This window comes from Syngnathus acus, chromosome 8, assembly GCF_901709675.1.
Source record: "Syngnathus acus chromosome 8, fSynAcu1.2, whole genome shotgun sequence".
Classification (NCBI taxonomy): domain Eukaryota; kingdom Metazoa; phylum Chordata; class Actinopteri; order Syngnathiformes; family Syngnathidae; genus Syngnathus; species Syngnathus acus.
In genome coordinates this window covers 2,938,274-2,966,205 of record NC_051093.1, presented here as the reverse complement: position 1 = coordinate 2,966,205, position 27,932 = coordinate 2,938,274, and the positions used below count along the sequence as shown (strand labels likewise).

General features: G+C 48.2%; 6 protein-coding genes across 10 annotated transcripts; 4 read left to right on the top strand and 2 right to left on the bottom strand.

Annotated features, from left to right (window-relative positions):
• Window positions 1–21: 21 nt before the first annotated feature.
• Window positions 22–2,352, bottom strand: arl6ip1 (ADP-ribosylation factor-like 6 interacting protein 1). 3 transcript variants are annotated; one of them, XM_037257492.1, is made up of 7 exons: window positions 2,162–2,352; window positions 1,491–1,624; window positions 1,067–1,186; window positions 798–915; window positions 642–726; window positions 375–520; window positions 22–344 (listed from the first exon to the last, which is right to left on the bottom strand). In XM_037257492.1, the coding sequence occupies exons 1-6, from the start codon at window positions 2,195–2,197 to the stop codon at window positions 402–404; spliced, it is 612 nt and encodes a 203-aa protein (XP_037113387.1). In that variant the 5' UTR covers window positions 2,198–2,352; the 3' UTR covers window positions 22–344; window positions 375–401. The 3 variants fall into 3 exon arrangements, with proteins under 3 accessions (XP_037113387.1, XP_037113388.1, XP_037113386.1); XM_037257493.1 differs by having other exon boundaries at window positions 22–336; XM_037257491.1 differs by having other exon boundaries at window positions 22–520.
• Window positions 2,353–2,708: 356 nt separating this feature from the next.
• Window positions 2,709–8,990, top strand: srrm2 (serine/arginine repetitive matrix 2). Its single transcript, XM_037257429.1, has 13 exons — window positions 2,709–2,911; window positions 3,503–3,757; window positions 3,860–3,958; window positions 4,057–4,281; window positions 4,426–4,509; window positions 4,623–4,685; window positions 4,755–4,784; window positions 4,942–5,058; window positions 5,139–5,262; window positions 5,354–6,915; window positions 7,074–7,961; window positions 8,047–8,115; window positions 8,294–8,990. Exons 2-13 carry the CDS (start codon window positions 3,510–3,512, stop codon window positions 8,418–8,420), a joined length of 3,636 nt encoding a protein of 1,211 aa, XP_037113324.1. The 5' UTR covers window positions 2,709–2,911; window positions 3,503–3,509; the 3' UTR covers window positions 8,421–8,990.
• Window positions 8,991–9,129: 139 nt separating this feature from the next.
• On the top strand, window positions 9,130–12,991 carry si:dkey-16l2.16 (ras-related protein Rab-35). Its single transcript, XM_037257490.1, has 7 exons — window positions 9,130–9,278; window positions 10,663–11,016; window positions 11,094–11,144; window positions 11,265–11,388; window positions 11,467–11,591; window positions 11,708–11,832; window positions 11,921–12,991. Exons 2-7 carry the CDS (start codon window positions 10,962–10,964, stop codon window positions 12,068–12,070), a joined length of 630 nt encoding a protein of 209 aa, XP_037113385.1. The 5' UTR covers window positions 9,130–9,278; window positions 10,663–10,961; the 3' UTR covers window positions 12,071–12,991.
• On the bottom strand, window positions 12,845–17,378 carry anapc2 (anaphase promoting complex subunit 2). The gene is made up of 14 exons (XM_037257442.1): window positions 17,134–17,378; window positions 16,591–16,840; window positions 16,049–16,367; window positions 15,824–15,956; window positions 15,499–15,682; window positions 15,302–15,421; window positions 15,111–15,228; window positions 14,862–15,043; window positions 14,622–14,763; window positions 14,486–14,561; window positions 14,181–14,405; window positions 13,879–14,011; window positions 13,561–13,808; window positions 12,845–13,443 (listed from the first exon to the last, which is right to left on the bottom strand). Exons 1-14 carry the CDS (start codon window positions 17,224–17,226, stop codon window positions 13,234–13,236), a joined length of 2,433 nt encoding a protein of 810 aa, XP_037113337.1. The 5' UTR covers window positions 17,227–17,378; the 3' UTR covers window positions 12,845–13,233.
• Window positions 17,379–17,845: 467 nt separating this feature from the next.
• On the top strand, window positions 17,846–20,531 carry rnf25 (ring finger protein 25). 3 transcript variants are annotated; one of them, XM_037256436.1, is made up of 10 exons: window positions 17,846–17,920; window positions 18,332–18,403; window positions 18,463–18,559; window positions 18,642–18,709; window positions 18,822–18,891; window positions 18,970–19,041; window positions 19,130–19,270; window positions 19,514–19,603; window positions 19,673–19,810; window positions 19,912–20,531. In XM_037256436.1, exons 1-10 carry the CDS (start codon window positions 17,901–17,903, stop codon window positions 20,464–20,466), a joined length of 1,323 nt encoding a protein of 440 aa, XP_037112331.1. In that variant the 5' UTR covers window positions 17,846–17,900; the 3' UTR covers window positions 20,467–20,531. The 3 variants fall into 3 exon arrangements, with proteins under 3 accessions (XP_037112331.1, XP_037112329.1, XP_037112330.1); XM_037256434.1 differs by having other exon boundaries at window positions 18,822–19,041; XM_037256435.1 differs by having other exon boundaries at window positions 18,822–19,041; window positions 19,673–19,811; window positions 19,919–20,531.
• A 1,732-nt stretch (window positions 20,532–22,263) lies between these two features.
• On the top strand, window positions 22,264–26,185 carry LOC119125682 (RCC1 and BTB domain-containing protein 1-like). Its single transcript, XM_037256431.1, has 11 exons — window positions 22,264–22,612; window positions 23,121–23,271; window positions 23,360–23,526; window positions 23,596–23,754; window positions 23,827–23,937; window positions 24,009–24,151; window positions 24,731–24,921; window positions 24,996–25,125; window positions 25,207–25,358; window positions 25,439–25,569; window positions 25,720–26,185. The coding sequence occupies exons 1-11, from the start codon at window positions 22,487–22,489 to the stop codon at window positions 25,858–25,860; spliced, it is 1,602 nt and encodes a 533-aa protein (XP_037112326.1). The 5' UTR covers window positions 22,264–22,486; the 3' UTR covers window positions 25,861–26,185.
• The last annotated feature ends 1,747 nt before the right edge of the window (window positions 26,186–27,932 follow it).

The following is a 27,932-nucleotide window of genomic DNA, read 5'->3' as shown; positions in this document are numbered from 1 at the left end:
AAAAGGGAGCAGCACAGTAAATGAGGTTTGAAGTCAACTTTAGTCACATTGTAAAGATTTACGACAGAACACAAACACATCTGAGAGGGAGGGGTCTATTTACATGACAGCAGAGGAAGAGGCAGGGTCAGAGTTCAGCGTGCAGCAGGCTGGGGTTTGTTTTATATTACTTGCAATTTTGCCGCTTGCTATCCAGTTGACGGAGATGAAAGACGACGATGATGAGGAGCTACATGGTCAGACAAATGATGACTACAAGTGTGCGGTCACAACGCCGCAAGTCCACAAGTCAGTAGTATCAGTCGTGTGTGTGTGTGTGTGTGTGTGTGTGTGTGTGTGTGTGTGTGTGTGTGTGTGTGTGTGTGTGTGAGGATACAATAAGTGTGGTTTGCATTGTGCGTCTACTCGTTCTTCTTCTCCTTGTTCTTAATCAGCTTGTTGATTTCTCTCTTGGCCATGGCGGCGTACTTGGACAGGACACCGTGCTGGTTGAGACCCGGCAGCAGCAGCATCAAACTCACTGAAAGAACAAAAATGTGGATTGTTATTACGGCCCAAAAGTGACCAGCCCGAACATAAGAAACTGGATTCATGTTACAACTTGGCTGTAAAACTGTCATCACACGTGCGTTCTCACTCACCGATCAGGTAGGTGAGCAAGAGGTTGTGCACTTGCTGCCCGATCCAGGCCACCGCCAGCAAGCCGCTGATCACTGATGTAAAGTACTGAAAATGACATCGGGTCACACGGTCACTTTTAGGCCTGGAGGGTATTTTCGGGACTTTTCCGTCATTACCATCTTTGGTTTCTCCTCCTTGAGCGTGCACAGACGGCGCGACCAGCCCAGCACACGACGCTGCGTCTTCACCATGTTGCCGCAGATCTCATGGAAGCGCTGCTGCTGCTCTGTGGTCCTGATGAGCACGAACACACAGAGTGGACGCAAAAGGGTCACGGCTGTTTTTAACAAACGTGACATCATCGGAAGTAGACATAGAAGCAGGAAGTGAGGCATGGACAACCAGGACAGTATGAAGATACACAGGAAGCAGGCGCTCTTCTCACCACTTGTTGGAGCCAAAGACTTTGGGCGCCAGCTTGGGTACCAGGTAGTCGGCCAAGCACAGCATCATGACAGCACTCGACACGCCCGTCAGTACCGACGGGTCCAGGTAGTAAATAAGCCTGAGCGGGACAACAGGAAGTTGAGGTAAGCTAAACACCAACAGCCCTCTCAAACATAGGCTGTGTTTCGAAGGGGTTTGTATGTAGAGGACCCAGATGGTTCCTAAAACGTCCACTGATTGGGTCAGGAATGTGTTTGGAATCATTTCATGAACAGGATCCCTAGATAGGCAATTGTTTTTGGTGCTATTAAAATGAATTGAGAAGGGTTGACAATGTAGGAGACGACCGGTACTCGCTACACATCCCAGGGGGACTTCAAAATGTCCGGCTCACGAGGTTGAGCATCGTCTGGCAGACTCACAGAAAAAGCGCGGTGGTGGCGCCCACGAGTGCTCCAGGAAACCACGGCTTCTCCCAGTGCAGGACACGATCACCGGCCAGGATCACCTCACCCCACGCCTGAAGTTGCTCCTCCAGCTGTGCTGTTTCCTGTGCCTGTGTCACCAAAAAATAAAAGAATTGCTCCAACAATGAAATATCAATCACTCAAGAAAAAAAAAAAAAAAAAAAAGATTAAGTGATTATTAAAATGGCTTGAGAGCGGCTCTAAAATTGGAAAATGTGCAGCTAATCGAGATGTTGCGAAACAGTGTGCGCATCTAATTTTTTTCCTAAGAAATGTTAGACTGGAGCCTTTTGGTATTCGTGGTAAATCAGAGCAACACAAGTACAGAATTGTTTTGGAGCCTCAAAACATGAGATCGCAAGTCACAAGGTTAGCATCGGGCAAGGCTAGGCGGCTAGTTGCTTAGCATCTTAACAGCTGTCGTCGTTGCAGTCGAGCTTCAAGTTGGGAAAAAACAAAAATAAATAAAACCCAAGAAACAGCCTTAAATGAATGAAGGTCACGCCACTGCATATTGTTTCTTTGCTGCCTGCAGGACCTTGGAGCAAGCCGCCGGGTGCAAACATCCGAGGCCCGTCAAAACAAAATCGAACCTTCGATTGCAACAACGTCATCTTGGTACAAACCAGCATGTTGGCGCTCTTGTTGTCTCCTTCGACCATTGCTGCTCAAATTGAAGCTTATTTAGAATTCTGTTTTTTATATCTCCCAAAGAAGAATATATTTGAATAGGTGGACCGTCTGGGCGGTTTGCTCAGCGTCACTAACGGTCGCTGTGGCCAGAAAACTTGACAGGATGTTTTTATCCGGGGCGCCTGCGTCAAAAGTGGCGCTGGGCATCGTGGGAGATGCAGTTTCACTTGAGATCATGTTCGGGAAGGAAGAGGAAAAGCTAGTTTTCCCAAAATAAATTCTACTCTTCCTAATTTTTGCAGTAATTTCATGAGTTCACTTTTCCTTGATTTTTGAAAACGCAATACTAGGCTACTCATTGTGTTATGAACATGGCTTATAAAAATGATAATTCACCCACTTAAATAAATTCAAGCGTTAAATGAATATGCAAACTTTTAGTTTTTTTGCTATCATTGTGCAAACTGAAATAGAAATAATGATTTATTTTCTAAGAGACCTATGCGTGCGTCTCATCTTATCCAGCGCGTTTTTGTGACGTTGACGTCACGTGGTTTTTGCTTCGTCCCCCTTTCGTTTGCGCTTGTACTTGCTAACGGAGCTAACAAAGCTTACTCGGTCTTTTTCTTTTGTCAGACTTTTTTAGACACGCGGCGATTACACAAGCTGCAAATAAAGATCAGGGGAAGAGTATTTACAATTCCCGTCGGCGAATTTTCTCTCCGGGAGCGGAGAAGAGTGTGGTACGTAACAGCCGCCTTAGCTCACCTGCTAGCTTGCCGTCTATCCGCTAAATCAAATGCTTGTTAGCTAGGCCTGAGCTGTTGTTGGGGCCCGTGGTGATGTTCTCCAAACGATACATTTACTTTCCGTTCCAATTGTTTGTTACGAGTAGTGGATAATCACGTATTCATCATTTTCTCCCTAATATTTAAAAAAAAAAATAAATAAAAAATTGGCATGGTTGAATGCCTTTTTTGCGCACGTGCTTAAATGGCATTCTTAAACTTTATTGAGCAAATAGGTGATCGTTAACATAAGATGCTAGACTAAGAGTCACAATGCTCCCTGTAGCAAACTTGATCCTGAATTTTGGACGTGTGAGTCAAACAAGAAACTTGTTTTCCTACACGAATGATTTAACAACACTTTCTTCTTGTCTCGAACACGTAAAAACACGTTTTCTAACATGAAACGCGCCAACGGGTCTCCGAAGGGTTTTCATTATCACCTAAATAGAGCTGCAACAATTTCTCAATTAATCGAATTCTTCTCGAGAATCAAATGAATGCGGGATGACCAAATGAACATTGCAAAATATTTTGCCTCTTCAGAGCTGCCATGTACAATGGCATTGGCCTGACCACTCCCCGGGGCAGCGGAACCAATGGCTACGTTCAGCGCAACCTGTCCACGCTACGGTCCAAGCGGCCCCGTGATGATCGCGGCGGCGAGCGTGATGAAAAGGACCGCGAGCGGCTGGAACTTCAACTCAACCGGCAGCCCAACGCCGACATTCTGGAGCACCAGAGGAAACGGCAGCTGGAGGTGGAATGCGCCAAGTTTCAGGACATGATGGAGGAGCAGGGGTAAGGTGGCAAAATGACTGTTGACCAAAATGATGACCGATGGTGATGTCATTTGTTTGGGAGCCTGATGGCAAAAATGCTGTTGTCTGCTTGCCGCCTCAGATATTCGGCAGAAGAGATCGAGGAGAAGGTGAACAGCTTCCGAATGATGCTGCAGGAAAAGAATCAGCCGCAGCCTCCCGCCGGTGATGACAAAACCAGGTAAGCCAACAACTACTGAGAGATAAATATTAAAAGGATTATTATGTGAATCATTGACATTGTTCATGGCTCATTGGGGGTGTTTTTGGTCTGCTCAGCGTGACCGAAACGCACGCCCTGGCGGCGGCCAACCAGCAGAAGAACGACCGGCTCCGAGCCGCCTTCGGCATCTCCAGCGACTACGTGGACGGCTCGTCCTTCCACGCCGACCGCAAAGAGAAGGAGAAGGAGAAGCGTGAGCAAGAGCGCCTGGAAAAGGAAAAGCAGCAGCAGCAGCAACAAAAACAACAACAACAACAAATGCAGCAGCAGCAGAAATATACGTGAGCCCAAAGTTTTTGCTTCTTTTAGCAGTAGGAGGAAGCAAGAGGATCACTTCGTCTCTGCTGCTGGCAGTCAAACATTGCTACAAGCTGCCAGATGAACAATCACATCTTGAGTAACATGCTCCGTGTGCTCTTCCGCAGGTTGGTCGAGGACTCAGACGAGTCGGATTCCCCACCCAAGAAACGCAGTCGCAAGAAGAAAAAGAAGACCAAAAAGAGAGCCGGGTGAGGCACAGTCAAATAGAAGAAACTCGTTTTACACATCGGCAAATCGTCATGTGCGTGAGAAAAAACAAAAAGTTATAATATGTTGTCGTTATCGCCGTCAAATCTTGCAGCTCACAGAGTCCCTCGCCGCCTCCTCGCCGGGAGAAAAAATCCAAGAAGAAGAAGAAGAAACGGTATTTTACTTTGATTCAACGTGTCCAACTTGCCCACGCTCAACTGTTGCCTTCTTATTTCTTTTTCAGTGAGTCCTCAGCGTCGGAGGAGGATGACAGGTAGGACTTTGTTTTTCTTGACTGGTACAGGTACTCGACCTCTGAAGTACTCAAGTTGTAGTTGATATTGGTTTAAAAGTAACTCCAAATAAAATATTTGCTACAACTGGTAACTGGTGTGGATTCTGAAAGCAAACACGATTCTTTCTCTCCTCAGTTCCTCAGACGAGAAGCAGAAGAAGGCGTCAAAGAAGAAAAAGAAGCAAGCGAGTAAAAGTCCCACAAAGAACAAGGCGGCGGCGCAGCGGAGCGTCTCGCCCACGTCGTCCCGCAGGTGTGACACTTCACCATGAATCGGTTTTATTTTTATTTCATTTGAGTGACTTCACCAAATGTCTTGTGGGACGTCAACAGTCGCTCGCCAGCGCCGTTGCGATCACGCAAGACACAACAGGTGGACAACGGGCACAGGCCAAGATCTGCGGACCGGAGACGAGGCGGGGACGACCAGAGTCCGCGACGTGGAGGAGGTGACGAGGTGAGGCGTAAACCCATCAATCACCCCTGCATGAATTAACTCGGTGCAGGTCCGTTCACTTCCTGTTCTGTCTCTGTCTGTCTTCCACTAGAGAGAGAAAGAGAGGGGAGTGGCTTCCCTTTCCAGGAGGAGGCGGGACTCTACTTCCCCCGACAGAAAAAAAGAGACTGAAAGGAGCAAAGAGCGGCAGGGCGAAAGGCGGCGTTCACGAAGTAAAGAGCCAGACAAGAGAAAGAGGGATATCGAAAAGGGCGCCCGGAGGAGCTCCAGGAGCAAAGAGAGGGACAAACAGAGAGGGAGACCAACAAGTCCACAAGGTGGCAAAGACAAAGGTCGAGGAAGGCGTTCCACCAGCAGAGAAAAGCCAGAAAAAGCAAAGCCGTGTCCTCCCCAGAGGACAAGACATGACTCTTCTTCTCCTTCACCTGCCAAAGTGGATGCCAGGACTGGTCGCAGTAGAAGAGAGGAAGAGAAGAACGCCGGGAAGCGGGACACCAGGACCCGACACGAATCCTCTTCTCCTTCACCACCCAGAGCAGACGCCAACATTGGTCGTAATAGAAGAGAGGAGGAGAGAAACGCCGGCAAGCGGGACACCAGGACCAGACATGACTCCTCTTCTCCTTCACCGCCCAGAGCAGATGCCAAGACTGGTCGCAGCAGAAGAGCGGAACGAGAGGAAGAGAAGAACGCCGGAAAGCGGGACACCAGGACCCGAAACAAATCCTCTTCTCCTTCATCGCCCAAAGTGGAGGCCAGGACTGGTCGCAGTAGAAGAGAGGATGAGAGAAACGCCGGGAAGCGGGACATGACGACCAGACACGAGTCATTTTCTCCGTCACTTCCCAGAGTGGACGCCAAGACTGGTCGCAGCAGAGATGCGCAACGAGAGGAGGAGAAGAACGCAGGGAAGCGGGACACGAGGACCAGACGCCATACTTCGTCCCCGTCTCCTGAGAGCAGAAACAGAGGAGACTCACTGCAAACGTATAAGAGCAGAGAGGCCGTAAAAAAAGCAGATGCCTCTTCTCGCCCTCCACCTCGTCATTCTCGTTCGCCGCCCTTCAACGGACGCCAGGACCAAAGTCGAGGAGATGGAGGGAGGACGTCTGACCAGGCACCGGGAAGTCGGCGAAAACCTGACACCAAGACCAGAAGTCCTCCAAAGCAGCAGATGCAGGAACAAAAACAGAACGGCAGTGACAGCGACTCATCCTCGTCCTCATCCTCGTCTTCGTCCTCGTCTTCATCGTCCTCGTCAGAAGACGAAGACCAACCCGAGACAAGAGAAAACAGAAGTTCCGATTCCATCGGAGCAGCCGCTCGAAGGTTCGTCACCAACGGACGCCCCGAGACCTCACAAGAACCCCGAAGACCCCCCGAGCGGACACAAGACAACATGGAGCGGCCCGCTCACAGAGCCCCCGCCGACCCCCCTCTAGGAAAGAAACATCTGGACCGCCATAGTCCGCGGGAAAAGCCCATCAGGAGGTCCCGCTCTCCGGCGGCCCACCGTGCCACCCCGCCCAAGCAGTACCAGGACCACTCCAGGAGAAGTAGTCCTCCTCCGTCCCACCTCCGGGACCGAGGATGGGAACGGACTGTCAGACGTAGCAGGACCAGGAGCCCCCGGAGGCGCAGCCCTCTGATCAGGTAAGAAGTTCAAACACAAGTTGCAATCCCTTGAGTGAATGATTCTGAACGCAGGCACTGCAAAAGTTGATCTCATTGCGGAATTAGGAAATAGAAATCAGCAAGTGGAAATTGTCTGCGCCTTGCAGTCCTGAGTAAACATTTGTTTCTTCCCGCAGGATGCGCCGCCCACCTTCGCCGCCCCCCAGGAGACGCGACAGTCGCTCGCCAATCAGGAGGCGTGACAGCCGCTCGCCCTCGCCAGTGCGCAGGAGGCCGCCCACTCCCTCCCCACCGCCATTGCTTAGGAGGCGCACCAGTCGCTCGCCGGTGAGAAGGCGCACCAGTCGCTCGCCAATGAGGAGGCGGACCAGTTGCTCGCCAATGAGGAGGCGGACCAGTTGCTCACCGATGAGAAGACGAACTAGTCGCTCGCCAAGGGGAAAGCGCAACAGTCGCACACCGTCACCACCTGCCAGGAAGCGTCCCAGCCCCTCGCCGTTGCCCCCAAAAGGGAGGAGGCCAATTAGTCCCTCGCCAAAAGAGGCCGCTCACGCTGCGTCCTCAGAAGGCGTCCGGGCGCAAGCTAGCCAAGTGGACAAGCGTCCGGGCAGGCCAGAGCAGCGGGCGCCACTTGAGAGAATCGTTCAGCAGCCCAGACCGTCCTCGTCCTCATCGTCTTCCTCCGACTCCTCGTCCTCATCCTCGTCATCATCGCCTTCTCCGCCGCCGGCAAACAGGAAAGAGGCCAATCCTCCGGAGCGGGAGAAGAAAAATCAGATGGAAGACGAGAGACCAGAGCGCAGGATGCTGAAAAGCGGTTCAGACGCCTCGGCGGCTCGCGGGGATGCGTCACGAGGCTCCGACGACCAATCGGAGCGCAGGAAGTCGACCCCGGCCCAGCGGGAAATTGTCACCGAACGCGGCATCAATGGAAAGGAACCCAACAAGAAAGCAAGCCAGAGCAGCAGCTCTTCATCTTCATCTTCATCCTCCTCTTCATCCTCCTCCTCCTCATCCTCCTCCTCTTCAGACAGCTCAGACTCAGAGGCACAACCAGGAAAAGGGTATGCCACAAACAGGAAGTGTGTCATCACTTGATCCGAGTTCTAGATTGATATCTCCTCTTCTTTTTTCTGTCTTTTAAAACAGGAAAGCTAAAGCTCAGCAGTCCCAATCCTCCTCCTCCTCAGACACCGAAAAAGACAAGAAGGACAAAAGGTGAGAAGTTAGCCAGTTGAAATCTGCAATACGTTAAAGATTGTCAAGTTTTAAAATATCTCTTGAGGTCAAATCATCAGGAAGTTAGTCATAAAGTTGAAATCATTAGGAAGGGAATGTAATGACGTTGAAATTGCTTTTCTTATTTATTTATTTTTTTATTTCTTTTGGTCGACAGCGGCGGTCCACCTGGCAGGCTCCCGGCCGACTCACTGCGAGATTCTCGCTCTCTGAGTTATTCTCCTCCCCGACACATGCGGAAAGCGCCCACTTCAGGACGCGGGTCGGGAGGTCGGCCCCGCTGACTTGCCCTGTGAACTTTGACCTTCAACAAACAAGCTCCTCCTCCTCCTCCTGACAGCAGGAAGTGAAGCAAGCGGCGCAGGAAGCGAAGATACGCCTGCTGCACACTTCTCCTTTTCGTGACAGCCCACAACCGTTTGGATTTGTCATATGGTCGTCATGTGACTTCTAGTCGTGTCTTGGCTTGACTTCCTGTGTCGCACCTGTGACTTTTCTTTTGTTATGGATCCAAAAGGTGATGATAATAAAGTTAATTGTACGTTTTATTGCTGTGCACGTGCTTGTCCTCCCTCCCCCCAACTTCTTGAGTTCCTAATGTTGCTCTGATGGACATGATCTGTTCAAGGGGAAAAGCAAAGTGTCAAAAAGCTTTCCTTTCAAATAAAATGGAAACGGATAATCACTGAGGCATACTTGACAGTTAAGAGAAAATGCTTTCATTTCCTCAAAGTGCATCTCACAAATTGATAAATGTTACTTTTTTCGGGGGGGGGGACAAGTGTAAAGCCCCATCAATAACAATTGTGGTTGTATGTAAATACACAGTAAATAAAACCTTTCTGGTTCTCGTATTGTCAGCTCTTATGTCAGTGTTATGGGCTAAGCAGTAAAAGTTACTCCTTTTAATAAATTGTTCCCCCCCCCACTCCTGATGTTGCTGTTGTCTTTAGTTCTGGCGCTGTTTTCTCCCAGGCGCCGTGAAGGCATCGTGAGATTCTGCGAGAGCAGCTGGAAGCTCATCAGGTGTGGTCGACACTCGCATGTTCTGAATCTTCTCGTCTCTTTTCGTTGTTTGGAGACACCGACGAGCTCAACAAGCCTGAAGCAAGTCAGCAACGAGCCTCCAACGCTCAACTAAAGTGAGTTTGACGTATGCGGACGAGTTAACGTGTGTATGCCGACAAGTTTTCGTGTCCGCGTTAGGCCTGCGGACATCAAACGGACTTTATTTGTACGGCCCACTTCTAAACTATGTCATTTTTTTAACCTACTCTACCATGTAAACACTCCTAACGTAATGCCACGTTCGTGGTGTTCATTTGTGATTTTGCTCAACGGAGTGCTTTGAGTTTTTTGCCGTCTCTAAGCGTTCATGACTCAGTGAGATTGCAGCAAACGCGGGAGCGAAAACTCTCGTGACATGTTTAAATTGTGACCCACAATGAGGGAAAATGTACAAAGCGTGCGCCGAATGGAAAAGTCTTCCTGAAAGACTTCATTCGGCGTCCAAACGAGCACGAACGAGATAATTCATTTCGTTGTTAGCTTCATTTTTTGACAAAAAGGAATCAAGTTCGGCTCCGAGCCGGAAGGTGTGTTGAGTCGTGACGTCACCCCAACGTTTTCGGTTTTTGTTCATCGTGCTCATTTTTGTGTGCTAGCAGGCTTTTCCACGTTAGCATCATTAAAGGGGGCGTTTTCAAATTGAATTTTTATTGTTGTAGTTTTAAAACGTCAACTATTCAGTTTTGATATCAGTTTGAGCACGTGACCGGTAGTAAACGATGTTGCATTCTGTTTTCCTTGAAAGTAGGGACGTTCAGTTGTCTCATCGTAGTGCATTTTCCCATCAAACACTATAAATATTTAAGGCATAATCTACCGCATAACTTTGTTTAAGTGGATGTATAAAAAAGTGTGGACACGAGTTCAAGTGGACAGAAAATGCCTTGACTCATTGAGACATGAGGCATGGAAAGTTTCCTATTGTCACTATTTTCATTCAGTGAAATTAGCGTAAGCGTAAAAAACGTCTTTTGTAGGCTATGCGTTGCAGTCTTGACACATTGCGTTAAAAATACTTTTTTCCCCCTCCTATCGCACAGTGGGCGCGTTGTTTGCTCGAGCAATGCGAGTGTCTGTGACTATACATAATCGATTGGTGTCGTTTACTTGTTGGTAAATATAAAGTCCTCTTCTATCTATATATAAACTGTATGCCATTCTTAGAGGGGGGGGGGGGGTGCTTTAGGGGACGCCCCAGCTCATTTTCCGAATGGAAAGTGCACATTTCTGATTTTGGCCACAACTCGAACGCAGTAGCAAGTTCCGTTTTTTTTGTCTCTTAAACGTACAGACATTCAATCCCTTGTACTCATTTACATACATACTGTGTATTTGTTACATTTATGAACTTATTAGTTGATTATTTTGGGGATACTAAAGACAAATTGAAGAATGAAGGTACGTGATCTCTGTTGTATGTGGAAATGGAACCAATTTTTCATCCTCTGTTTTGTAAAGTTGAAAACAACAATTGAACGCGACGCCTCAACTTTCCTGATGCTCTTGAAGGCTTCAATGATGGAACTTCTGAGGAGCAGGAACATCTCCTAGTTGTCCCGCCGTATTTATGTTGACCGGTTCCGTGCTCGTTCCTCGTCGGAAGTTAGCAGCTGAAAACTTTGGACTCGGATCGCCAAAGTGAAACTGAAAGCCAGCGTGATGCCGGTGGAGAAACCCAAAAGTCAATGCTGATCGTAGTGTGAGTGTGGCGACGGCGGTGACGATTGTGGACGAAGTTGGACAGCGAGGAGTCGGGAATGGCGGGAAAGGACTACAATCACCTCTTCAAGCTGCTCATCATCGGCGACTCCAGTGCGTCTCGTTTTATCTCCTCTCATCATTTGTCACTCCCCTCGCTTGACCTTTCTCGCCATGTTTTCTTCTCGCAGATGTCGGCAAAAGCAGCCTGCTGCTTCGCTTTGCAGACAATTCCTTCTCTGGTGAGTTTGAAGCACTCGTTCTTGGGGGCTGCTTTTCTACTTCAGAACCTGGACCGCTTACTTTCTCACAGCACTGTGTTTTGTGAGACAAATGTTTTCAAATAAGTGGTTGTGCTGCAGGAAGTTATATCACCACCATTGGTGTGGACTTCAAGATCAGGACGATGGACGTGGAAGGGGAGCGTGTCAAACTGCAAATTTGGGACACGGCCGGGCAGGAGAGATTCAGGACCATCACCTCTACGTAAGCGCATCAAACGTCACACACGCATGCACGCACACAGACGGCCTCTACAAATTTTGCATGTGTGCATGCGTGCAGGTATTACCGGAACACGCACGGCGTGATCATCGTGTACGACGTGACCAATCCCGAGTCGTTTGTTAATGTCAAGCGCTGGCTCAACGAGATTTCTCAGAACTGCGACAGTGTCTGCAAGGTTCTCGGTCAGTCGGATCCGTCGCGTCTGCTGCCACAACACTGGCTTTGCAACCGTTCACTACACAGATTAATTGAGAACCCCCGATATACATATATACTTTATTTTTGGGGGTCACCTTAGTGGGGAACAAGAACGACGATCCGTCCAGGAAGCAGGTGGACAGCCAAGACGCGATGCGCTTCGGGGAGTCGGTCGGGGTGCCTGTGTTCGAGACCAGTGCCAAAGAAAACATCAACGTGGAAGAGGTCTGTTGCGTACACAAGCGTATTGCTGCCAGTCCAATTGAGGGGGGGAGCCATATTGTGTCTTAAAACTTTGCACTGTGCTCTGCAGATGTTCATTGCCTTCACTCACATGGTCCTGCGGGCCAAGAAGCAAAGTCAGAACCGGGCCGAGCGGGAACGTGAGCGGGAGAAGGACACGGTCAACATCAACGCGCATCGGGAGCGGGACCGCCGGAAGAGAGCCAAGAAATGCTGCTGAGTGGAAAAGCACATTTTATTCTTTTTTTTTTTTTTTGCCTCATCATCTCCCGTCCGCACTGACAACTTTATTGGCAACTACTGTACACTCAGCACACATGAATAATACCATTAATACATACTAGTGCTGGGGCCACACTCACAAAATATACTACTAATGCATAATAATTTTGTTTTAGATTAAAATCAAATTGCTACAAAAGTCAAGGCATTTTTTTAAGACTGAAGTCGTAAATTTGCCCAAAAGCCTTTTTTTGTGTGTGACGTACACGCATGTAGTAATCCATCTTTTTGAATGTGATACCTAGAAAAGCCAGAAAATAGCGGGTCGGCGCTTGTGCTCAGACGAGAAGGCCAAAGTCCGGATTCAAACGCTCAACTTCAAAACTGTGAACCGTTCATGTGCTTACCGCTCCATCAATGTAATTGTACAATATTGAAAATTCACAATTCTGAAAAGACCTCTTCATATTTGTCAATATTTTTACATCAAGTATTATGTCAATTTAATATTTAAAATTCTAAAACATTTTAATGTCTTGTTGAAAAGGTAACTTTTTTTCTGCCCAATTTCACTTCCTGTACTGGATCAACTTAAGTGTGTGGTCTCCTGTCAGTGTGGCCCTAGTACCTTTTTTTTTTTTTTTTTCCATCAACTTGAACCAAAGCGTCTGTCCATCTTCTTGACAATTGAAATCCACGTAGGATCGAATCATCCTGAGGGTGGCGCTGACATCTTTGTCTTGACGTACTCGTAAAAGACGAAAGGGGACTGTGGCAGAACAAACGTTTTATTTGCACTTACTGTGTGCCATAATCTGTGCACACACTTAACACAAACGTGACCAGTGGCCTAACTGTGTTTTTTTTAAACTTAATTCTGTTGCTTAGCAACTGTACAAATAAAGTCTTGAATCCAAAATGGTTTGGCCAAACTAACTGATGAAGTTAACCTCATGTATGTACCTAATGATTTGGCTATCTTTCCTTGAGTGTGATGCTGCTTTCTAGTGGTATGAATCGGAAGTGCACTTGCCTCAAATTTCCCCTTATCTCAAAACCAAAAAAAATGTCTATTTGGAGAAAAATGAGCAGAGGCACTCATGAAGTTGCAGGAATCCTAATTTCTTCGTGAGCAAGGCGGTGGCGCCCACCCCCTTTTGGTCAGGTGGTCTTGGGCAGCCTGTAGACGCCGGCGGAGACGACGAGCTGGTGCTCGCGGACCTTGCGCTGCAGGAAGGCCTCCAGCTCTGCGACGTCCATCTCGGTGACGGCGGGTCCCGACACCACAAACATCCGAAGCATGGAGTGGATGCGCTCCAGCGTCATGCTGTCCAGGTTAGTCAGCATGGCCTGGATGTACGCCCAGAACAGCTGACGTGACACACACAGAGCGAAGGTTATGTTTGAACTTCTCTGGTCATATTCAAACCTGGCTTGTGATGTCATAATGACCGAAACTGCCATCTTTAGCTTCTGTGCTAGCGTTACCTGCATCTTCTCCTCTTTCTGCTGCGTCTGCGTGGTGGTGTTGGAGTCGCGCTCGTCGTCGCTGTCGATCATCATGACGGCGCCGCGCTCCGTTTTGTCCTTGCAGGATGACGCCGTCTCTAGCACCGAGTAGCGGCCGGCGCTTTCCTCGCGTAGGACGCCGTGTTGCTGCCATAGCGCCAATTTCCTGTGCACCGCCTCCTTGGGGACGCTCAGGGCAGTGCTCAGCTCCTCTAAGGTCCAACTACCTGAAGTGTACATCCAGACACATCACCAACATGAAGTCATGACGCGGCATTATTTTTATCGACTTTTTACTTTTGTCCTGGAAGTGCAGGATGATGGCGGCGTGCAGCGGCGACACGGTGACGTTGCTGACCGTTCGGTCCTCCAGCTCCACGTCCAGTGTGACAGAGCCCAAATGAGGCTTCCAGCTGAGAGTCCGCATGGCCTGACCACAAAAACGCAAAAAAGAAAAAAAGCTGGAGAATCAAGGTATGGCCTCACTTTACAAGAACTACTTTTGCATATTTTAGAAATCAAATAACTGTTCCAGGTTTTGTGACAATATTGATGGGCCTCATGTTAGCATTAGCGCACGCTAACGTTGCATGTGTTACCTTGAGCTTCTCGTATCGTCGCGTGTAGGCTTCGGTGGCACGTTGCACGATGGCAGGCATCTCCATCTTTTCCTCCTTCAACTGCGGCCAAAACTCAGAAGACAGGATGAGGGCCGAGAGCCACGAGGGTGGCTGAGGATCCTCCCCATTCTGCCGTGGCTCCTCCCCTTCCTCCTCTTCCTCCTCGCAGATGTTGCTGTTGATGCGGCGAGAGTCGGCCATGTCCTGCACCCGACACGCACCAAATGGAGGATGCTCAAATCTGGCTCGGCTCACACACTTCCACGGTTAGCTCAGCTTCCTACCTTCAGCATGACCTCACAGTAGTGCATGTGCGATTCTCCAAAGCGAAGTTTCAGCAGCTCCACGTTCCTGATTTCCCTGCAAGCACATGCGTGACGTGATGCGAGCTCTCGTCGGGGTGGCGCACGGGCAGCGTACCTGGCGGTGTTGTAGTTGAGCTGATGCAGCAGCCTGTCGGCCAGCACGGTGCGGTACTCGTTGATGAAGATGTCCTTGCTGCCGTAGATGCTAACCAGCAGGCTGATGATGTCCGACGAGCGTCGTTTGGAGCCCGACTTGTCTGAAGTGCAAAATGCGAGGTCGCGTTCACAACGGGAACCGAAATTGTGACACCCCCCTTCCCCCCAAAAAAAGGACGTTGCGGACGTGGAGACTGACCGGCCACGGCGTCGGTGGGGTCGGGAGTCCAGCTCTCAGGGTCGCCGGCCTCCTCGTCGCTGTCCTGCATCTCCAATGTGACGGGGTCGCCTCGGGAAAGCTCCGAGGCCAGGTCGGTGCAACCCGTCACCGCGTCACCTGTCAGACCGTCCACGATCTGGCGGACCGTGTCTTCGCGCGTCCTGAAAGCCCGATCACGCGTTTACTCGTCACCCGACGTCCACATGTATGCGTGCGTGCTTGACAGACCTGAGATACTTCCTGATGGGCTGGCAGGCCACCTGCAGAACCACCATGGAGGGGTCCAGTTCTCGTAGGGTCTTTATGGCCGAGATATAAACGGTGAGGATGTCCGACGTGTGGACGCCTGACGAGATGACGACAGCTTTCATTACGTACTGTGCCTATAAAAAAATTATATGTAACAAAAGGGAGCTCACCAGGGTGCAGCAAGCGATTCTCAAAAGTAGACCTGAGCGACGTGAGGAGTTGCTGGCGCTGGTTGGTTCGTTCCAGACAGAACTTGAGGTCTTCAATTGCCGCTTTGGATTCCGGGAATTCTGAGTGAGACAATATATATATATTTTTTTCCAATTCATTTTGATGAGCACATATGGCATAGCGCTGGCCACCTGACCTCGGATGATGCTGAACAGCTCGTCTATCCTCATGTTGACGTAGATCCTGCAGAAGAACTGATGCATGTGACAACGCCACTGCTTCAGCACCGAGCTCGCCGGCACGGCGGGATCCGGGGGACTGTCGCGGACCTGCTGGCTGGAGAACACCTGACCCAGCCAACCTACCACCAGCTCCAACCACTGAGGGACCACATGAGCATTTCTGTTTATAGATCATTTTCTCTACTTTTTGGGTCAGAAACCTATGGCGTTTGTGCTGAAACACAAGTCTTGTATTTCAGGGTCATTACAATGTTCTGCTTGTTTTGAAAAATAGCGCACCTGTTGGAAGTCATCCAGAAAGGATCGCTCATACTCGCCCCGGCAGTGCTGCTCCAGCCACTGCTCGATGAGGCGGTGCAAGATGGACGTGAGGGCGTCGCAGCTGACCCATTCCAAGAGCTCCACCCTGGACCTGAAAATACAGCCGTCACCTAATCGTTCTGTGAATAAGCCAGGTATTGTCCAGTTCGACAAGACTAACCAACCGGTTGCGTTTGCACTCACAGGATGTGGCCGAGCTCCTGCAGATGTTTGAGAGCTTCCTGACACCAACACTTGCCGACGGGGACCTCGCATCCGCTGCATTCGCCAACCTCAGGGGCACGCCCCTCATTGTCCCCGTGGGCATGTCCCTTCCGCGCTATGTAGACGGCGAAGGTCCTGCTGTAGAAGCCCAGCACTCTGTCTTGGAGAAGCTGCGAAGGCGGGAAGAGGAGCAAGCCTCTGATGATGGTGAAGGCGCGCTCCTGGAGGCCCCGAGGTCCCGTGCCACACACATCAGACGGGTCCTCATCTTGCCACGCCCCCAACTGCTCCAGGCCCACTACAAGAGGAAGATGATATTTATGGTGCAATCAATACTAAATAAAAATACTAAAGGTCAAAGAATTGTTAAACAGTCATTTGTTCTGCCTGAAACTAAAGGTCAAAGTATTGTAAGACAGTCAAATGTTCTGCCTAAAATTAATATCTTTATTGTTCTAAGTGTATAGAGACCCCACAACAATTGATTACAGAGTCGGCAAAATGCACGTGGCTCGACTTGCCCAAAAACGGCTGCAGTCGTTCCAGCAACGTCCGGAAAGCGGTGAGGAGAACCCAGACCCGACCCCTCTCGTCCACTTCATTCTCCATCTGATTGAGTCCGCACCAAAACTCTGGAACAACTGAGGAGGACAGGCGCATCTGCAGCGTCTCCAGCAGCCAACTGGCAAGAAGCCGAGCGGCACCCTGACCGCACAACACCTCCACACTGGCCGACAGGTCGCGATCTTCTGGCCTGCTGCCCTCGGACATCTGAAACACACAAAGCACAACATTTAACCAATTTGTCAACATTAGGCATGAAAAGCTGAACACGCAAATCAACTCGTGCAGATTATAGTCAGCGGCGTGAAATCAGCGGGAGGACCTCCCCCTTCTCTTCTTCGGATGCAGTCAGCAAACATCTTCACAAAGACAAGCCGGACCGAATGAAGCGAAAGCGTCTTACAGGTGACCGAAAAACCAATTTTTTTCTTAAGTGTTAAGTGAAGATTCACCACAAGGATGCAAAGTTGGAAAGTGTTGTTTTTCGGATGAAGCCTCACCAGAGCAGCTGTGACGGTTTCCCAAGCTTCGGCGACTCCGAGCTGAGCTTCACATCCAAAAGACTCAGCCGATTCCATCGCAATTTCGTCCATTTTTTACACTCAACTGCAGTGACACTGCTGTGTCGGTTGAAATATTTCAACTTTGGATCGCACTGAGCTATCCTAAGAGGGTGTTTTGTTTTTAAGCGTACGCGCCATTGCTCCGTTTCAGGATTGTTGTGCTTGTTCCGCTTTTATTTCTTCTTTGTGTTTTTTTTAATTTGGACTTTCTGGTGATGAGGACTCAATGCTCCCCCAACAGTCACAAAGACAACATTACAGTTACAATATCGTACAACAATTTCATACTTGTAACAACATTGTGAAAGAACATCTCAGAATCTCACCCAGCCTTGATGAAATAGACACTTGTTACTGATTTAAGAACTATATAAAAGCACACTGGAGCCATGTGAAATTTTATTAGGATCTTGGAGAACACTGATGAAACAGAAAACATTTTAGAACCTAGTAGCATTTTTATACCGTTATGGAACCTTCTTAAAGTAAACCGGGAAATTGTAGAACGTCGCTAAAGCGTAATATGCATAACATTCTTAATGTTTATTGGGCCCTTTTGGAAGATTATCTACCCAAAAACTGAATAATAGTCCTTGTTGAAGCGCGTTGACGACACACTAGGGGGGCTCGCTCCACAAACGTCACGTCTGTGTACTTAAACGGCCGTAGAAGAAGAAGTCAGCGGCATCCTGAGACAAACAATCATGGCGGCGACGGAAAGCGAGTGAGTTTGGGCTCGCATGACTTGTTTGGAGAAAAAGAAAACTTGCAACGCGATGACATTCAGCCGCAGTCGGACGTTCCAACGTTTGCGTGTTTTCCGTTGCAAAAGGAGTGGTGGCGATCGCCGGGCGGAAAACCGTTCAGCTAACTCGCTAAAGCTAGCTCATTTGGCAGCAGTAAAAAACATGACATTTTAACAGCAAGTCTTGTGTTTGTGTTTACTCAAGTTAAAACACATTTTTTGGAAATTGTTTAATTAGTTGTATTTGTGAATGTACTCTAACACTGGTAATTTCTTTTTTCGTGACAAATTATTCTTTTTGGCGTGTGACGATGGCGCTTGCTCTCTGTTTTTACACTGCCCTCATCAGCCTTTTCTCCTCCACTTCATTTTCTTGTCTTTCTTGGTCAGGGTTCTGTGTGAGATTGAGGTGCTGCAGTCCATCTACTTGGATGACCTGTGTGTCACCAGGACACAAGACAGGTGACCAACATCGAGTCAAATGCTCAAAGCATATTCCTAGACATCAATGTTTTGTTCAGGCACTGGGAGGTTAGTCTGGTTCTGTACCCGTCCACGGCCGAAGATTCTGGATCGCAGTTTGTCCGACTCTGCTTGAAGCTGACCCTCGATGACCAGGTGACCCGCACGTCATGCTTAGAATTACATATTTTCACTTGCATGGATGATGCAAGCTCACATGGTTTGTGCATGTGTTCAGTATCCGTGCTCATCTCCTGATATCTCCATTCACAACCCGCGAGGACTCTCTGATGACAAGCTCAGCAGGTAATGTCCTCCTGACTAAATGTGCTTTGACTAACGTCTTTTCCCAACTCATTAGAAACCTGTTAAAGATTAGAGTGTAATGTTAGAAGCTGATAATGATGTTGTGTTCTAGCCTTCAGCAAAGTCTTGAGCTTGAAGCTGAGTCATGCGTGGGCTCGCCCATCTTGTACCAGCTGATTGAGGTTGCGGCCGTCACGCTTAAACCTCAAAACAGAAAGTTCAACTATCTCAACCTTTTTCTTTTCCATTTCGTCCTTCAGAAAGCCAAAGAAATCCTGACTGAAAGCAACATTCCTCACGGGAACTGTGTCATCTGCTTGTACGGATTCAAGGTCGCCTTCAGCTTCTCTTTTTGTCCATGCAATGTGCCAACCTGGAAGACTTCGATGAGGATAAAAAGCTTGCTGCTTGATTGTCCAGGAGGGAGAGTCGTTCAGCAAGACGCACTGCTATCACTACTTCCACTCTCACTGCCTGGGACGCTACGCTCGCCACTCGGAGGAGGAGATACGCCTCCGCCAGCAGGAGATGGCCGACGACAAGACGGCCATGCAACATCAGGTTGGACGTCAGCATCAATGACATCAGGCTTAAGCCCGGGGCCATCAAACACATTTTAGTTCAAGTTAAAATTCATTCCTGAAATGTCGTCATTGGAGGGGGAAAAGAAAGAAATCCATTCATTTGGGACTTTCATTTTGGCAGCCACTTTCCAAGATATCAAGAGCCTATTCTTCACTGTGAAAAACAAAAAATCAATCATCCTGTTTTAAATCCATTGCCAAATTTGTTGTTTCCCCCCAGGAGCTGATGGTGGTTTGTCCCGTGTGCCGCGAGCCTCTGATCTACAACCTGGACCAGCTGACGGCCAGTACCGCGCCACAGCTGCCTGAGGTAAGACAAGAAGCGAGTGGCGGTGCTCGAGAGCAAGTGAGGACTGAAAGTGTATTCATGGTCACCCAGCTGGACGGCGCCGCCATCCGCTCCAAGTTCCAGCAAAAGTGGCGAGAACTCGAGAAGATTCTGGACAGACAACGCTGTAGAGGAGGTGTCATCGATCCCGAGGAGGAGTCCAATCGCTTCCTCATACACATCAATGAGGTGATGACCACACATCATGTGACACGCCACACTTGTGCTCCTTCCTAGAACGTTACTAAAACTTATAAAGAAACGTAGTAAATCATGGTCTTCCCCCGCAGGCTCCTCCTCCTCCTTCTGATGGCAGCGGTGCTGTGGACCCTCTGCTACCCACCGCCTCTGAGCTCCTTCCCCCTACAGCACAGCCCTTTACTCCACCGCCAACGCATTGCACAGGCACTCACAGGCAGCCTCAGGCACACAGGCGCCACAGCTACGGCAAGGGTCCCAAGAGAGGAGGCGGGCACCGAACGAATCACCTCAAAGGAGGCGCCCCCATCTCAGAGCACCTGGACTCGCTCCGTCTGTCATCGGAGCCCGCCGAGGCCCCGCCTGGTCCCATGTGTGAGAATCCGCATGCTCACGTGACTCTTTGCCAAACAGAAAGTCACTTTTCTGGCAAACATATGGCCGGGGGACGTGCCCAGCGGGCCCGAAGAAAGGGCCCGCAGCACTCTGCCCACGGGGGCCCCTCTCAATACCACCGCTGGGACGCTCGGGCACAGAGGGAAGGGGCGCCTGGGGGTCTCCCTCAACACCATCGCTGGGACGCTCGGGCACAGAGGGGAGGGGCGCCCCGCCAGCAGAGGGTGGGGGGGCCAGAGGAGGAGCTCTGACACACACACTTATGGTGTGGTGACGCAAAATGAAATGACTAATTAAAGCTAATTAACTAATTATTCATCACTCAGCTTTTTTTGTTGGCAGGATGTCCAGAGACGTAAATATGAGCTTAATGGTTGTTTCACACCAAAAAGCCTCCGAATTTGTCTAGAAATGCTTTAAGATAGTGTCAAAGCACTTCATGAATCTGCTTAACTCCCTTCAACATAAAATCCACACACCCCTATTGAAATATTAGTTTTTGTGATGCTAAGGAAAAAAACCCATGAAAGATAGTTCATTTTTGATTTGACTTTTGATACACGAGGTAGGGTACAATTTGTTATGTTGTGGCCCGCTTCATCGCCGAACAAACAGCAACTTCATGACGCCTTCCCAGCCGATGTTGTAGGTAAGAAATTGTCGGGGTCCAAAGTCAGGACTTGGAAACCAACCGAGATCGCGGAAAAGACCCGTCTGAGCGAGCACCTGACTTGGATTTTGCCAGTCTGGCGTTCATATGACGACCGTTGTATAATAATAATAATAATAAACTTTATTTGTATAGCACCTTTCATACAAAAAATGCAGCTCAAAGCGCTTTACAACACAGGTGTCAAACTCAAGGCCCGGGGGGCCAGATACGGCCCGCCACATCATTTTATGTGGCCCGCGAAGACAAATTGTGCATCAAATTTGTGTCATTATTAGAATTGCAAATTGTCTTCACTTTTAATATCTTTTTTTTTAAATATTTGACCAGTTTTTACTCGTCTGATTTGAAAACGAGTTATTTGTCAGTTTCTTTTGCAGCTTTCACTGTATATAATATGAGGTGCTCATACATTCATTTGGGTTGACAGTCATAATGGCCCTCCGAAAGAAGCTATGACTACAATGCGGCCCGCCAAAAAAATGAGTTTGACACCCCTGCTTTACAACAATGAAAGAAAAACATGAATACATAATACGTATGACGGGCGTTTGGTGACGAAAGGTTCGAGGTCTTTATTTGAATGCTCACATTTAAAGATGTTTTTTTATACACGAGGAAGTGTACAATTTGTTATGTTGTGGCCCGCTTCATCGCCGAACAAACAGCAACTTCATGACTCCTTCCCAGCCGATGTTGTAGGAAAGAAATTGTCGGGGTCCAAAGTCAGGACTATAAGCTTGGAAACCAACCGAGATCGCGGAAAAGACCCGTCTGAGCGAGCACCTGACTTGGATTTTGCCAGTCTGGCGTTCGTATGACGACCGTTGTATAATAATAATAATAATAATAATAAACTTTATTTGTATAGCACCTTTCATACAAAGCTCAAAGCGCTTTACAACGATGAAAGAAAAACATGAATACATAATACGTATGACGGGCGTTTGGTGACGAAAGGGTCGAGGTCTTTATTTGCTCACATTTAAAGATTCTTTTTGAAACACGAGGAAGTGTACAATTTGTTATGTTGTGGCCCGCTTCATGGCCGAACAAACAGCAACTTCATACCGCCTTCCCAGCTCCGACGTTGGAGGTAAGAAATTGTCGGGGTCCAACATGTGGACAAAACTGGTGGGATTCGTTTGTTCAATAGTTCAATAAAGAAAAAAAGAAACTAAGGCAATTAGTCTCGCACAATTCTTTGAAAAAAATTGCCTGGCCGGACAAAAATGATGCAACTTTGTCACTGCAATCAAACAGTCGCCTTTATTTTTGGGTTGAAAGGGTGGCAATTTTTTTTGGTGCTTTTTTTATTTCGAACATTAAAAGAAAGACAAGAAAAAAGTAAAAAAGTACAGAAAATGATAACTCCATAGTACAATAGAACATAAAAAAAAAAGAAAAAATGATATTGCATTATATTGATATTGCAATTCTCCATACTGCTTATTTCAAATCTTCCCACAGATGTTTCCATTTATCTCAGGACTCTTCAAAAGAATCCAACGTTTTGTGCTTTAGCTCAAATGTGTTGCCATTTATTTGTCCCATCTCTCTGAAGCCTCAAGTCTGCCTCAGCAAGAGTTTGCTGGCAAGTCATGTTGAACTTCAGCAAATGGCCTCTGCTCATGTTGTTGAGCACAGAGGAACTTGCCACCATCCGACAGGTCTGTGTCTTTGGAGCATCTGCTAATGAAGCTATCTACATCACAAACGACAACAAGGTGCTCCTACGCTGTTCCCTTTCGTTCGATTTTAGTTCTTATTTGTGTCGGTCCATCGTTTGTGGTCACGTACCTGATGTTTAAGGATTATAACCTCACAATTGTTTTCTTTGTCCAAACGTTTCAAATTTCATCTCACTAGTACGTATTATTCATTTCTGTAGTTGTTTTTTTCTCCATGAAATTGGATTGGTCATTTTTGTGTTGACTTAAAATATATTTGCTTTGACTTTGGAAAACACACTTCAACATTTTTCCTGACTTTCTGACATTTTAGGGACATTTCGGCACATTTTCTGCCTTGTCAGTTTGAATTCATGTCATGTCTTTAAAACAAAGGGATGTATTGATGATTAGACAAGATATTTGACAGATTGATTATTGAAATCATTCTTAGTCAAAGACTGTCAAATCCTCTGAACAATTCTATTGTGGAAAAACTCATTAAAAATAATTCCTTATTATGTTCGGATATAATTTTTCCTATGAATTGTAACATCCACCGCAGGTATTTGTGATTGGCTCGAACTGCAGTGGCTGCCTTGGAACAGGAGACGGTTTAAGCACCATTGTGCCGAAGCAACTGAGCTACCTGGAGGGGAAAAAGGTGGTTAGCTTCAGTTATGGCAGTGGCCCGCACATCCTACTGGCAACAGAGGGTAAGTCACTAAGAAAAAAAACATGACATTCCTGAGGGAGGTGATGACTTGAGCTCAGCAGTGCACTCAGAATCTGGTATTGTCTTAGATGGGAAGATATTTGCTTGTGGGCACAATGATTTCCGCCAACTGGGGGGCGGGACGGCCAACTACAAGCTGTCCCAGGTGCTGGTCGGTGCCAACATTCCGAACATGAAAGTCAAAGAAGTGGCATGTGGTGCTCATCACTCCATGGTCCTCACGCAGGATGGAACGGTAGCTAGCGTTCCCGACGACACGGCGAGAGTCTTTTGATTTGATTCTTATGGTTTTACAAAACGACAGGTCTTTGCATGGGGTCTTAATAACCGCCGCCAGGCGTCTTCACATTCCTCGGATATCCTGCCAATCCCCGTAAAGGCGTTCGGCTCGTCTCAGGGTGCAACGGTGATCGGCATCACGTGCGGGCATTCCTTTTCCATGGCTCTGATGGATAACGGAGAGGTGAGGCCTTTCGTGTCATTGTAAAATCGGACAAAGTCAACATTGCTCTGCAGCTATTTTCTTTGCATCTAGATTTATGGATGGGGCAACAATGGCAACGGGCAGCTGGGTGTTGGTAACAACAGCAAAGAGCTGATGATGCCTTGCCGCCTGTCTGCTCTGCAGGAGTCTTGTATAAAGCAGGTAAGACTTTTTGTGATGAGGACAGACGGCAGCTGCAGTAGCAGCAGTGTTTCAATTTTTCTCCTGTGTAGGTCGTGTCAGGCTATGGCCACTCCCTCGCTGTAACAGATAAAGGACGGCTTTATTCATGGGGCGCAAACACTTTTGGACAGCTGGGAATTGGTGACAAGAACGATTGTTTTAGCCCAGTGCAAGTTATGGCTGATGAAGAGAGGTACGGTGACACTTGTAATGCACGTATGTCTGGATACAGTGGAACCAAACAGATTGATTGGGGGAAGGGGTCTTTCCATAAAATACATTGTTCATCGAAGAATTTCTGTGGCCTAGAAACATCCAACACAGGGCAAATATTGTTTTGTATTTTTTACGTCAAACTCATTTTTTTCACGGGCCGCATTGTAGTCATAGCTTCTTTCGGAGGGCCATTATGACTGTCAACCCAAATAAATGTACGAGCACCTCACTATATAAAGGCTACAAAACAAACAGACAAGTAAAAACTGGACAAATATTTAAAAAAAAAAGATATTAAAAGTAAATTTGTAATTCTAGTAATGACACACGAGTTTGATGCGCTATTTGTCTTCGCGGGCCACATAATATGATGTGGTGGGCGGTATCTGGCCCCCCCCCCGGGCCTTGACTTTGACACCTGTGTTTTACGTCATCTAAAATGCCCATTATAGAACAAAATGATTGTAATCTTGAAACTCTGTTGTAAAGTTCGAAAAAATGCATTCCGGTGTTAGTGGGGGAATTTAGTTCACACATTTATTTATTAATCCTCCAGGTTTGTCGAGGTGGCCGCGTGCCATCCGACCAACACGTCGGCGGCCAAGACGCAGAGCGGCCATGTGTATATGTGGGGTCAGTGTCGGGGTCAAGCCGTCGTCATGCCGCGCCTCACCTACTTCACCAACACGGATGACGTGTTTGCCTGTGTCGCGTCCCCCCCGGTCACGTGGAGGCTGATGTCAGTGGGTGAGCAAAACACTTGAATCTTCTCTTTCCGATCAACGCACTAATCAATCGACGCACGTTTTAAGCTGCTCTAGAGCACAACGACCTCCTCCTGCCAGTCGCACAGGCGCTGAAGAACGAATTTGACAGTCCAGAAACGGCAGACCTCAAGTTTATCGTCGAAGGCAAATGCATCCACGTTCACAAAGCTGTGCTTAAGATCAGGTGTGTGCACGTGCGTGAGCAAAGACAAAAAAAAAAAAAAAAAAAAATGAAGGTACTCCTCACTGTGCAAATGTTTTCAAGGTGTGAGCATTTCCGCTCAATGTTCCGGTCCCCGTGGGTGGAAAGTCATCAGGAAGTGATTGAGATCAGCCAATTCTCGTATACCATCTACCGCTCCTTCCTGCAGTTCCTCTACACAGACACTGTTGACCTTCCACCTGAGGACGCTATCGGTCATCTATTCTATACTGGCAATGTCAGCTCCGCCTGCCGGTAGATCTGCGTATGCATTGTTGATGTGTTTCTTCTGCAGGCCTGCTGGACCTGGCCACCTCCTACTGTGAGAGTCGCCTGAAGCATCTGTGTCAGCAGATCATCAAGGGAGGAATCACCATCCAAAACGCCTTTGCCCTCTTTTCATCTGCCAAACAATTTGATGCCGAGGTACAACATACATTTGATCCTCATTCATAATGACGCTACCAAAGTCGACTTTTGCAAATACGCTGTCCTATTTTGACCAACACAGAAGGCGACACCTAGTGGACAAAAGAGGGAATTTCTTTCTTCACAACTCAACTTTTTCTTTTGCAGGACCTGGAGGAATTTTGCTTCCAATTTTGTATCAGCCATCTCACTCAGGTGACTCAGACGCCAACCTTCAGTCAAGTTGACGGAAACATGCTCAAAGGGTTCATCATCAGAGCAAGCTATGCTGGTGCCTTCAGGTACTAGTTCTCTCCGTTTAGTATGCTTTAGAAAATGCTGGATGAGCCAGAGGCACAGCACCTGAGACGTCTTAGGGACTTTTGTACTAACTGCAGTCTGCAAACGGAACTTCTGTTTTGGTTCGGTGGTTCGGCTATGTGGTAGATTGGATCGAGCACTCGAGTGCTCGACTGTGTTGGTCTGTCTGTATTGGAGATGCAGGGATGGTGTGGCGAGGGCTGTGTGTAGTCGTGACGGAGCACCCAGTAAAGATCGGCTCGTACTGCATCCTTGCCTCCGTGTGTTATTGTTAGAGCAATCAATAAGCAACCCACTATAAGTGACAACACTACAGAAGTTTATCAGAGCATAAAGCCACAACATGGTGTCAGAAGACGGAGTTACGGAGTAAGTCAAGGACAGTATTCAACGCAGCACTACAGACGCTGAAGTCTACCCTCACACAAGCGCCTGTGCTGAGGTACTACGATCACAAGCAGCCGCCGCTGACTCTGCAAGCAGATTCCTCAAAGGATGGACTGGGAGCCTGTCTGCTGCAGGATGGCCACCCGGCGTGCTATGCATCAAGAGCGCTCACGGACACTGAAAAAAGATATGCGCAAATCGAGAAAGAATTACTTGCCATAGTGTTTGCTGCTAAAAGATTTCACCAGTATGTCTACGGCAGAACAGTAACCGTGCAGTCTGATCACAAACCTTTGGAGGTCGTCATGCGCAAACCGCTGAGCAAAGCGCCAGCACGGCTGCAAGGGATGCTTCTACAACTGCAGAGGTATGATTTAAATGTGACATGTACACCAGGCAAACACATGTACATCGCGGACACGCTCTCACGCGCCACAGCGAGCAATGACAGTGACAATCTCAATGAGAACCCTTGTGACGAGAGAGTTGTGTATGCCTTGGAAGCCACAGATGCGCTGAGTAAGGAAACACTTAGCCAACTGAAATCAGCAACGGCAGCAGATGGCGTGTTACAAGCTGTATGTGAGAAGCACTTGAAGGGCTGGCCCATGAAAAAGAAAAGTCTGGACAGTAAACTACACAGTTACTGGCCAATGAGGGACAATATCAGCATAGTGAATGACATTGTAATGGTCGGAGACAAAATCATACTACCCGAGAGCTTCAGGAGAGTCATTTTGGAGAAGCTGCACCTTGCACACCAAGGCGTGCAACGTACTAAAGCTAAAGCAAGAAAAGTCCTTTACTGGCCTGGCATGGCACGAGACATAGAGACAATGGTGGGAAAATGTGTGCAGTGCCAGCAGCTACAGCCCAAACACCAGGCTGAGCCACTCATTCCACACCAGGTTCCTGAACTGCCATGGATGAAAGTTGGAGCTGACGTCTTCGAGCTGCATGGTCAGTCGTACCTGCTGTTGGTGGATTACCTGACAAGATATCCAGAAGTGCTCAACCTGACTGATAAGACAGCTCGCACGGTGATTCAGAAGATGAAGTCTGTCTTTGCCAGACATGGGATTCCTAAGGAGGTAGTGAGTGATCATGTCCCATTCGCCAGCTATGAGATGCAGTCATTTGCAGCTTCATGGGAGTTCAAGCTCACACACTCCAGCCCAGGTTTTCCCTCTTCAAATGGAATGGCGGAGCGGGCCATAAAGACAGTAAAACGCGCGCTGAAGAAAGCAGTGCAGACTGGCACTGACCCACATCTAGTGTTGCTGTCGCTGAGAAACACACCAGTGACAGGACTACTACACCTGACACCTGCACAGATGTTGATGGGTAGAGTCCTGCGCAGCACACTTCCATGTTCCAGTGCTGTGCTGAAACAGTCGGCCCCACAGCGTATTCTCAAAAGAATACAGGACTTGCAGTCCCGACGAAAGGAACACTACGACCAGCGTGCAAAGCTACTTTCAGTGTTGACCCCAGGAGACATGGTACACATGCAGACGCAACGCGGCTGGGAGCCAGCGGTTGTCATCAGACAGCGAGAGGAACCACGCTCCTACACTGTACAGACACCGGCGGGGAGGACACACAGGAAGAACGGGCGACATCTGAGAAAGATACACCCAAGCCTGTTCAGAGACTCTCACCCTGATGAACAT

What these genes read in the sequence shown, in the direction of transcription:
- arl6ip1 (XM_037257491.1), bottom strand. Translation starts at nt 2,197, where the DNA reads ATGGTCGAAGGAGACAACAAGAGCGCCAACATGCTG. An exon ending in GCCACCACCGCGCTTTTTCT is followed by an intron (nt 1,187 to 1,490) that starts GTGAGTCTGCCA and finishes TGTCCCGCTCAG; the next exon opens with GCTTATTTACTACCTGGACC. An exon ending in CTTGCTCACCTACCTGATCG is followed by an intron (nt 521 to 641) that starts GTGAGTGAGAAC and finishes TTGTTCTTTCAG; the next exon opens with TGAGTTTGATGCTGCTGCTG.
- si:dkey-16l2.16 (XM_037257490.1), top strand. Translation starts at nt 10,962, where the DNA reads ATGGCGGGAAAGGACTACAATCACCTCTTCAAGCTGCTCATCATCGGC. An exon ending in TTCAGGACCATCACCTCTAC is followed by an intron (nt 11,389 to 11,466) that starts GTAAGCGCATCA and finishes GCATGCGTGCAG; the next exon opens with GTATTACCGGAACACGCACG. An exon ending in AAAACATCAACGTGGAAGAG is followed by an intron (nt 11,833 to 11,920) that starts GTCTGTTGCGTA and finishes TGTGCTCTGCAG; the next exon opens with ATGTTCATTGCCTTCACTCA.
- srrm2 (XM_037257429.1), top strand. Translation starts at nt 3,510, where the DNA reads ATGTACAATGGCATTGGCCTGACCACTCCCCGGGGCAGCGGAACCAAT. An exon ending in CAGCAGCAGCAGAAATATAC is followed by an intron (nt 4,282 to 4,425) that starts GTGAGCCCAAAG and finishes GCTCTTCCGCAG; the next exon opens with GTTGGTCGAGGACTCAGACG. An exon ending in GAGGCACAACCAGGAAAAGG is followed by an intron (nt 7,962 to 8,046) that starts GTATGCCACAAA and finishes CTTTTAAAACAG; the next exon opens with GAAAGCTAAAGCTCAGCAGT.
- LOC119125682 (XM_037256431.1), top strand. Translation starts at nt 22,487, where the DNA reads ATGTTGAACTTCAGCAAATGGCCTCTGCTCATGTTGTTGAGCACAGAG. An exon ending in CTCTGATGGATAACGGAGAG is followed by an intron (nt 23,755 to 23,826) that starts GTGAGGCCTTTC and finishes CTTTGCATCTAG; the next exon opens with ATTTATGGATGGGGCAACAA. An exon ending in AGGAGTCTTGTATAAAGCAG is followed by an intron (nt 23,938 to 24,008) that starts GTAAGACTTTTT and finishes TCTCCTGTGTAG; the next exon opens with GTCGTGTCAGGCTATGGCCA.
- rnf25 (XM_037256434.1), top strand. Translation starts at nt 17,901, where the DNA reads ATGGCGGCGACGGAAAGCGA. An exon ending in TCTGATGACAAGCTCAGCAG is followed by an intron (nt 18,710 to 18,821) that starts GTAATGTCCTCC and finishes GTTGTGTTCTAG; the next exon opens with CCTTCAGCAAAGTCTTGAGC. An exon ending in TCCTCATACACATCAATGAG is followed by an intron (nt 19,811 to 19,911) that starts GTGATGACCACA and finishes CTTCCCCCGCAG; the next exon opens with GCTCCTCCTCCTCCTTCTGA.
- anapc2 (XM_037257442.1), bottom strand. Translation starts at nt 17,226, where the DNA reads ATGGACGAAATTGCGATGGAATCGGCTGAGTCTTTTGGATGTGAAGCT. An exon ending in ACGACTGCAGCCGTTTTTGG is followed by an intron (nt 16,368 to 16,590) that starts GCAAGTCGAGCC and finishes TTCCTCTTGTAG; the next exon opens with TGGGCCTGGAGCAGTTGGGG. An exon ending in CTCAACTACAACACCGCCAG is followed by an intron (nt 14,562 to 14,621) that starts GTACGCTGCCCG and finishes ATGTGCTTGCAG; the next exon opens with GGAAATCAGGAACGTGGAGC.